The sequence below is a fragment of the Malania oleifera genome, chromosome 2 (genome assembly GCF_029873635.1).
Source record: "Malania oleifera isolate guangnan ecotype guangnan chromosome 2, ASM2987363v1, whole genome shotgun sequence".
Classification (NCBI taxonomy): domain Eukaryota; kingdom Viridiplantae; phylum Streptophyta; class Magnoliopsida; order Santalales; family Ximeniaceae; genus Malania; species Malania oleifera.
Genome location: NC_080418.1, coordinates 17,352,603 through 17,362,785, shown reverse-complemented (window position 1 = coordinate 17,362,785; position 10,183 = coordinate 17,352,603). Strand labels below are relative to the sequence as shown.

General features: G+C 34.9%; 1 protein-coding gene across 1 annotated transcript; it reads left to right on the top strand.

The window, feature by feature from the left end:
* The first annotated feature begins 5,075 nt into the window (after positions 1 to 5,075).
* LOC131148721 (pentatricopeptide repeat-containing protein At1g71460, chloroplastic) lies at positions 5,076 to 9,602 on the top strand. Its single transcript, XM_058098613.1, has 2 exons — positions 5,076 to 7,403; positions 9,041 to 9,602. Exon 1 carries the CDS (start codon positions 5,247 to 5,249, stop codon positions 7,356 to 7,358), a length of 2,112 nt encoding a protein of 703 aa, XP_057954596.1. The 5' UTR covers positions 5,076 to 5,246; the 3' UTR covers positions 7,359 to 7,403; positions 9,041 to 9,602.
* Positions 9,603 to 10,183: the final 581 nt, after the last annotated feature.

Genomic DNA, 10,183 nt, shown 5'->3' with positions numbered 1-10,183 from the left:
TATATATATATATATATATATATTTATATCATTATAATATTATATTATATTATTTAATTAATAATAATTATTTAATTAATTAGTTAATTAATTTTTTTAAAATTTTAATTTTAATTTAATTTTTGAAAAAGAATTTAAATAATATTATTTTTATTTTTTATTTTTAGGATCACTACGAAGATAGTGCAGTTAAATTTTTTTTTAGATAAAAAAAAAAGAAAAATTTTGAACAAAAAAATCTTAAATCAAAATGAGGGAATGCTAATTTTTCGGAGAAAAAGCTATTGCAATCTAATTGTACTTGTTTTGTTTATGTTTATTTTGAAAATTTCTATCTATTGGTAATGCATGCTGGTGGATGTATGATAATGTTTGCTGATTAATAGCAAAATCATGTGTGATGATTCATGTATGGTTGTGACATACTGCTGATGGTTATATCTTTGCAAACAGAGTATTGGCTATGAAAAATTTCTGGTTGAGAAAATTGCAATGGTTGCTTATATATATGGATTTTCAATGGGAATATATTGAGCAAAATATATAAGTACACTTTTATGCTGATTTTTGTTAAGTCTTTTGCTGATGTCAAAAGGGGCAAAATTTTTTAGCAAAATGTTATAAAATACCTTTATGAATTCTAAATCAAAAGGGGGAGGATTATGATAAGATAGAACACATTTTTGAAAGTTAATCAAAATTAAGCTTAAACGACTAATTTTTTAAAGTTAATCAAAATTGAATTTAAACGACTATAAATTGAAAAATTTTAAGTCTTAATCTCAATATGCTTAACATGATTTACATTGTTTATTCTTATGTTTATGCATATTGTGAGAGGGGTTTTATCAAGGGTACTTCATTTTGCTCCTTATTTGTCATCATTAAAAAAGAGGAGATTGTTGACCTAACAAAGCTTAATCTTGCTTTGATAATGACAAACCAAGACATCTAATTGTGTCATTAAGTGTGTATACATGTATTACAGTATAAAAACACAATGAAAGATGTAAATTGGAAAGTTATAAAGCACACAAGTAAATGAAAGATGACTGTTGAAGAAAAGCTTGGATGAAGACCAAGCTTAAGGACATGAAGACCTAGATAGGTTATTATGTCTATTGTACACTAGAAATTCATGTAAGTACATCTCATGTTAGTTCTTGTTACGAAACTCTTAGGTTACTTATTTGGACCCTAGATACCTTTTAAAGTCTTGGAAAATATTTTTTTACAAAGTCCAAATATTATTTCAAAAGATCAAAATCATTCTTGGAATCAAAATATAAAGGAATTTGAATTTCAGGATGTTTGGGGGCCTGAGGCATCATGCTCAGTAGACCGAATGCAGAAGTTTGAATAAACTGGTTTAGAATGACAACTGCCATTGTTAAGTTCTAGACACAGTTGGTTCAGACGACCAAACCTCAAGTTCAGTCGACCGAATGTGTTCGGGCAATTGAAGTAAGAGTTCAGTCAACCGAATGGCTAGTGCCAATTTTGAAAATTTTGATTTAATTGGTTCGGGTGACTGAACATTCAGTTCAGTCGACCGAAGCACTGCGATAAGTTTCATAAATGACAAAAAATCTTTTCAACTCTCAAATATTAAGTTACCAAAGCACGTGTAATAACTATAATTCAAACCTACATATAAATAGTTAACCCTAAACATGTTTTAAACAAGATATTACACCTACTATTGAATATCAAAGATGATTTGGGCCGTGCTTTTTGAAAGCATTTTCTGTGTTCATATTTTCAAGCTTATAGCTTTTCAAAACCAAAAAACTTGAAAGTTAAGGTGTAGTCCCAAGATGGGGGTGAATTGGGTTATTAAAATTTTCTTTTAACTCTTTAACAAATTTGCAACCTTTTGTTAATTTAGTGAACACACAAGTTTGTTTTAGCTTCTAATGCATAGTTAGATTAACCACAACTTAAATATCAACACAAGCCAATAATTCTCAACAATATCAATTAAACAAACATTAAACCATTCAACCACAATATCTCAATCAAGATATGATATGTAGTACTTTTTCAATTTTTAGCTTTTACAAGATCTTAAAGTAGAGTTTGTTTGTCACTCTACATATATGAATTTGATTCAAGCCCTGTATGAATGGATTGTGTTTCCTTAATACAAACCACAACTCAAACTTTAAATAAACTTTTAGTTAATTTGTCTTGAGTGTTAATCAATCAACGTACTCCCTTTAAGGTTTCCGCAATTTATAATGATCAACCAACATACTCCTTTTCGGTTTCAGCAATCCCAAAAACAAATTAAACCTTGGTTTATTTAATTTTCAATCCACGTAGTATATATGATCAAGAATTAAAATCCAACCACGTAGTTAATATAAATAAGAAATCAAATAAGAGTAGGGAAGAGAGTGAGATCGAGATTTTTTATGAGGTTCGGCTTATACCCAATCTACGTCCTTGCCTTAGGCCCACCTAAGGTTTCCACTATACCACTCCTTTATGGGCGGAGCAAACCGTTACAATCCCTCTTTTAGGGTGGAGCCCCCTCTCCAAGAGATACCCCACGTTCGGTTACTCCTTCAATAGGCTAGAGCATGTCTCTCCAAGTGATACCCCACGCTCGGCACAACGATCCAACAACTTGGACCGTCAAAGAAACTACAAGACAAGATCAAATTCTTTGTGTACAAGAGATGCTCTCACATAGAGCTGGTTAGTACAATTGAAATCACTAATATACTTCAAAGTAAATATCAATATGGAATGAAATTGAAGCTCAAAAAAATTTATCACCGGGATCTTCTTTCTTTGATTGAAAGATTCATAATTTGTGCTCAATTTTAGTGATTAAATCTCATCAATACTTATTAGCAAAACTTCAGTAAGGATGTGTGCAAGAGAGCCTTTGAAGATTGAAAGCAAAGAGAGCTTGATTGCTGATTTTTAATTCTTAGTAAGTTTTGATTTCATAAACCATGTATTTATAGGCTCATAGAGGTTTAATTCGTGCTGCCCAAGATTACTTGGAGTGTCTTTTAGAAAGTTTGGGGCACAAAAAATACAAAATTTGAATTTAAAACGTTTAAAAAATATAGTCGTTGCCAAGGGTTCAGTCTACTAAACTTCAGGTTCAGTCTACTGAAGTTCAGGTTCAGTCTACTAAAGTTTCAAGGTTAGTCGACTGAGGATACACTACTTATTTAGAAATTCATTCAGAAATTCTTCAGTAGACTGAACTTAATCTTCAGTTGTTTGAGGAAATTCTTCAGTTTTCTGAGATTAAACTTCAATCGCTTGATAATTTCGACCCTCCTTTAGTATTTTGGTCATAACTTTTTTTATATAACTCCAAATTTTACGTTCTTGGTATCAACAGAAATCTAAGAGAAAATACCACAACTTTTATGTTGAACATTTTTTAAGATAAGAAGGGTTTGATAGAGAAAAGTGCACATCAATGTAGATATAGAAAAAAATAATAGAATTTGGAAATTCCCGTTTTAGTGCTTTTCATTCCAAAAATAATTTTAACCTTTTTAAAATAACTTTTGATCTTATAAAAATAATTATCAAGTATTTTAAAAGGTATTTAGATCCAAGAAATTAACCTAAGAGTTTCATGCATCCATATTGAAATTGTTTGAAGCACTTACATAAAAACTTTTTAAGATTTTGACATTCTCAGCACTTAAGTCTTCATGCCCTTCTTTATTTGACTTCATCTTGTCTTCAAGCTTCAATATACTTTAAGCTTTTAGCAAGTTCACTTAAATATTCATGCTCTCAAATTTTCAAGTTTTATTAAATCATCTTTGAATCCATGTCTTAATATTCTTTAAGTTTCAATTGATCATCTTTCTCTGGAGTATAAACTTTCAATGATCCTTGTGAGCACTTGACCTTGTATTCACATACTTGAGTCCTGAAATATCATCACTTAACCAAATATGTTAAGTTCTTCTAATTTGTTATCATCAAAACAAGTTTTTAAGCCTTGTAAGGCTAACAAAACTTAGCCTATCTCTTCGAACTTCATAGCAATATCATTTTGAGAGTGCATTAGCTTTGATTGTGTACGTCTACTCTATTCAGAGCTTCTATTTGTACAACTATATTGTTATTACATCTTCGTAACAAGTGAAAGGGGATTTTCACTTTAGAGGCTTCTTCGCCTATTGAAGGAGAGAGGTAACTCCACCTAAGTAAAAGAGAGAAGCGACTCTACCTAGTGAAGGAGTGATGTACCTCACCTAAGCAAATGAGAGAGGTAACTCCCCCTAAGTAAAGGAGAGAGATAACTCCGCCTATTGAAAGAGGGTTTATAAAAGACATCCCCGCCTACTAAAAGAGAGAGTTTTCCGCCTATTGAAGGAGAGATAGTGAATTCTCATAGCGGGTTGCTTGAAACAAAGACGTAGGCATGATAGCTGAACTTTATAAAAAATATGGCGTCACTCACTACCTTATCTCTTTTATATTTCTAACCATATTTATTTTGAAATATACCTGCTGTGAATGTTGTGAATATTTTACTATCATTATATTGTTAGATTAATTGTTGGAATCATTGTAACAACTTGCTCTAATTAAGAATATTTTTATTGATAGAAATCTGTTATAATTAAGCATATTTTGGATGATTTAAATCTACTGTGAATGCTACTATTTATGAGAAGTTTAATTACTTGTATAAATCATAACATAAATCTATTTATATTCAAAGCATACTTTGATATACTAAGTTGTTGAGAAAAGAAGTTAGATTACTTGTAAAATAATAGTTAAAATTTATTAAACTTTCACATAAATTTTTGAATATTCAATTCACCCTTTTTAGGATCACACTATCTATATTTAACGCTCAATTTTAAAGATAATTTTACAAAAACTCACTAACAAACAAGCCCTAAATTTTAAAAGAATCTTTATAGCCCGCATTTCAAAAGGTTTTATTTGCCAGAAAAATGAAAAATTTAAGACTGTAAAATCTAAATCCGTGTCCGAATTGCTCCCAAACGCAAGGTGGTTGTTAGCCCGCCCCCACCCCACCCCCCCCCGCCCCCCCCCCCCCCCCCCACCACTCTCCTCCGTCGTCCCCCGGGCGTAGCAGAGAACAGCCCGAGCCTTCTTGAAACAGAGGCAGTCAGTGAGAGTGCCACTTCTTTCTTGAGCCTAAACCGTAGATAAGTCTCAGACTTGTTCTAGGCTTCTGGTGGTTGGATGTCGTGATTTCCATTTCCAAGGCACAATAAGCCATGGAAACTGCGTCATCATTACCATCACAATCTTCCTTTCTCTACCTCACCAATCTCACTTCTCTCCCCGCCAAGACCCTCCTTAAACCCTCTCCAACTCCGCATCTCCATAACCACAACAATTTGCTCAATATCAAAGCATCGACACTGTCCCCAACAGTTCTAACCCAATGGCCGCCAACCGGTCACCGAAAGCCCCCCAAATTGTCCTCCAAAAAGCGGCAATTATTCGCTGAAAAGGATGCATTCCCAATGTCCTTACCACTCCATTTAAAAAATCCACATTCCATATGCAAGGATATTCAAAGATTTGCCAGACAAGGAAAGCTTAAAGAGGCTCTCGCCGTATTAGACTACATGGACCTACAAGGCGTCCCGGTTAACGCCACCACATTCTCCGACCTTATTGCTGCTTGCGTTCGCTCTAAATCTTTAGCGGAAGGCAGGCAAATACACACCTATATCCGAAAAAATGGATTCGAAAGTAACGAGTTTTTGTGTACTAAGCTTGTCCATATGTACACATCTTGCGGTTCGATAGAAGACGCGAAGCGGGTCTTCGATGGTTTGCATTGCAAAAGCGTCTACTCTTGGAATGCGTTACTTAGAGGCAGTGTGGTTTCAGGCAGGCGGCAGTATAGCCAACCACTTTTTACGTTCTTAGAAATGCAGGAACTGGGTATTGAATTGAATGTTTATACTTTCTCGTGCCTGATAAAGAGCTTTGCAGGGGCTTCAGCACTCTTGCAAGGTCTAATGACTCAAGCCTTATTGATTAAAAACGGGTTGATGGGTAGTTCGATTCTTCAGACGGGCTTAGTTGATTTGTACTTTAAATGTCGCAAGGTTAAGCTGGCCTGCAGACTGTTTGAGGAAATTTCTGAAAAAGATGTTGTTTTGTGGGGGGCAATGATCGCAGGTTTAGAGCATAATAGGTTGCAAAGGGATGCTTTGGAATGTTTCAGGTGCATGACAGGCGAAGAGATAGACCCAAACTCAGCTATACTGACTACGATTCTTCCAGTGATTGGAGAACTGTGTGCTCATAAATTAGGCCGGGAGGTTCATGCTTACGTGTTGAAGACAAAGAGTTATTCAAGACAATTGTTTATTCAGTCTGCATTAATTGATATGTACTGCAAGTGCAGAGACCTGGGTTTGGGGAGAGAGGTTTTTTATGCCTCAAGAGAGAGAAATGCTGTTTCTTGGACTGCTTTGATGTCAGGATATGTCTCCGATGGAAGGTGTGAGCAGGCTTTGCGGTCAGTAGTTTGGATGCAGCAGGAAGGGATCAAGCCCGATGCAATCACTGTTGTCACCGTTCTTCCGGCATGTGCAAAGTTGAGAGCACTGAAACAAGGAAAGGAGATCCATGGCTATGCTGTCAGGAATGGATTTCTGCCCAATGTAACTATAGTTACGTCTCTGATGGTAATGTATTCAAGGTGTGGTGTATTGGAGTATTCTTTTAAGTTGTTTGATGATATGCATGCAAGGAATGTGATTTCATGGACAGCTATGATTGATTCATGCATAGAAAATGGGAAGCTGTGTGAAGCACTTCGCATATTTAGGTTAATGCAGCTGTCAAGGCACACGCTAGACTCAGCTGCAATGGCAAGAATGTTGAGTGTTTGTGGTCAACTAAGAGTTTTGAAACTTGGGAGGGAGATTCATGGGCATATTTTGAAGAAAGGTTTTGAATCATCACCCTTTGTTTCTGCAGAAATTATGAAAATGTATGGGATTTGTCAAGCAATGGACAAAGCAAAGTTGGTTTTTGATGTGATCACCAGCAAGGGTTCTCTGACATGGACTGCCATTATAGAGGCTTATGGATATAATTCTCAGTATCAATATGCAATTAGTCTTTTTTTTCAGATGATATCTGATGGTTTTACTCCAAGTCGCTTTACTTTTAAAGTGGTGCTGTCTATTTGCGAGCAAGCGGGGTTGGCGGATGAGGCTTGCCAGATCTTCAATCTAATGACTCAGGGGAATGAAATTAAGGCATCTGAAGAACATTACTCTAGCGTCATTGGGCTTCTCACTCGTCTTGGTCGCATTGAGGAAGCTCAAAGATATATCCAGATGAGGTTGTCTTTATCATAACAAAAAAGAAGCAGGTTCCATTTGTTGCTTGTTTAAAATTCTCAAGTAAGCTCTGGGGGTCCTTATGTATTACCAGTTATTTATTAATGCGCCAATGTATATAACTGTTGTAACTTTGTATATTATAACTTAGTATATTATAATAGTTCTACATCATGATGTAGTAAAAGGGTGTTTGTAAAAAATGTTTCATTTGAAATTTCAGTTATCATTTTTCCTGGAGCTGTAATTTGACATGATGGTGATGATTAAAATTATATATAGTTTTATAATATCCAAGTATTATGATTCCATACTTTTACGGTCTCCTGCTTTCCATAATAGTTGGATGTGTACAACAACACTTTCCTGATTTCTACTGATTGCGTAAATGCATTGTGCCCCCATTTTGTGCCTCCCCTATGCATACTTATAATAATTTGATCTTTTCTCCATAAAAATTGTAGTCTGTACTTAACCTTCTTGTGTGTTCTTCCTTCCATAGATAAGATTTCTAAAAAAGGGTTTGATTTTCATAGGCTTGTAATCCCTTCAGCTTGCAGCAGTTTTTTCATTAAGGTGAAATCAACTGTTGGTGTCAGTCTTCTCTGTGCATCATAATATCGGTTGAAGCCATGTGGAATGCATTGTCTTTATAAGCCAAGTGCCGTCATTCATGTTAAACATTGTATTTAAAGTAATGGTTTTAAATAGAAGTAACAGGTAGCATAGTCAGAGTGTATTGGTAAATGTAGTGGAAAGCAGGAGTTGCAGATATTATGTGAAGAGGAGTGTGTGTAACAGCTATAAATTGTTTTCAAGCATGCACAAGCTTGTCTATGTTGGTAGATTTGGGTGTTTAAAGCCTCTAGTCCTTCCTAATAATACTTTTAATGCATTTGAATCCTAGTTCAACCTACTAAACATTGTTTCCTAATAGGAATAAATTTTTTATTTGTTTTAAAATGCTATTGACGTGAAATTATATTTCTTTTTATATTTATGACCGTAAATATTAAGTGATCATTGGATTATTATCTGAAATAAGCTGATAAATAGATAATACAATAACAAAATAAAACATAAAAAAAGTATAAAATATTACACGGGTTCCAAAATTTTATTAGTTAAAAGTCTTAAAGATTTGATAAATGTGTAATAAATTTGTCAATAGTTTACATAGTCATATTATTGAAAATATAAATTACTACAACTTACAAGATAAAACTAATCTAAAAATGGTAGAAAGGTTGAGGTTGATGCATGAAAGGAAAAGTGAGAGAAAATGAGAAGAAGTAAAGAAAAAAATTGTAACAGTCCGGTAGTTGTCACATCAGTCACTGTGCAGTAATAGCAGTTTGTTACAGCCACTGTGGCTGTGATTATTCCCACCATTATACTGGTCTGTAGTCGTATTGTGTTCCCAAAAAATCCATCATGTAGCAGAATTATGGAATTATTGGACGCTATTTAAACATTGAATGAAGTGTGTGTTGTGTCTCCCCAGTCTCATTTTCTTGCACCATATTTTAAGTAATAGCTTCAGGCCTTGAGCACATCAATATTATCTATGTTTGTGTATTGGAAAATTAAACAAGTAGGCGCACGATTAGTTTTTAGCAAAACTATAGTTCTAATTCTTGTCTGTGGTGGAAACTATTTTTCTGTTAACAATAATATGACAGCCGGTTTGCATTCTGCAGGTGCCTCTTCTTCAACAGATAAAATGGTAGCATTTTAGCCCTTTGTTTGCAGGCTCATTAGGAGGGAGGACTGGGCGGCCCATGAGCCTCTTGATTTCCAACCTCACCCTCCCTTCCCTTTAAACTGGCACCAGAATTGTCTTGATCAAGAATTGTTCATACATGAAAGATATGAAACAATGGGGACTTGATCTTGACACAGCTGCAGCTTTCATCTTGTTCAGATATCAGAGAAGAAAAAAAGGGATCAATAATGTGTAAGAATCAAAGCAGTGAGCTTGCGCAGCTCAAGGGTCAAGATAGGAAATCAAGAAGAAATCTTAGACTTCTGTCGGTACGCCCATGCTTCTCTGTAAACCATCACTCATCACTTCTCTCTCTGTCCTTTCTCATTGCTTCTAAAATAAGTTTGCTAAATGTAAAAGCTTAAATATTTGGAGAATTGCTGCCTTACCTTAAACACAAGTGTAAGCGTGTATTTATAGAGATGTAAAACATATTTTTGTTACAACTGAATTATGAAAAGATAGGAACAGAGGAATACATTTGAATTTAAACCTGATTACATATCTAAACAACATATCAAGAATCCTGGAAAATATTTGAACTGATCTTCGTGTAACTGCATATCAAGAATCCTGGGAAATATTTGAACTGATTTTTGTGTAACTGCTTTGTGAAGAACCGCTGGTTGTTGCTGTGGATAAGTCTCTAACACGCCCCCTAAAGCTTAACTGTGCAGATGCAATGTTCAGCTTGTCACGAAGAAGAGAGAACCGAGAGGAAGATAGGGGCTTGGTAAAGATATCAGCGATCTGATCTCTGGTAGAAATGAAGCGGATGTCTAATGTACTACGAGCAACCATATCTCGAAAAAAATGAAAATCTATCTCAACATGTTTGGTTCGAGCATGAAAAACCGAATTTGAGGATAAATATGTGGCACCAATATTGTCACACCAAAGAATTGGAGTTGTAGAGGGAAGCATCTCAAGTTCAGTCAGAAGAGAACATAACCATGTGATCTCAGCCGCGGTATTTGCTAATGCTTTATATTCAGCTTTGGTGCTTGAGCGAGCTACAGTAGCTTGCTTCTTACAACTCCAAGAAATTAGATTGCCCCCAAGAAAAACACAGTAGCCA

Bases quoted from the DNA above. Each gene is read 5' to 3' on its own strand.
- LOC131148721 (XM_058098613.1), top strand. From the start codon at position 5,247: ATGGAAACTGCGTCATCATTACCATCACAATCTTCCTTTCTCTACCTC.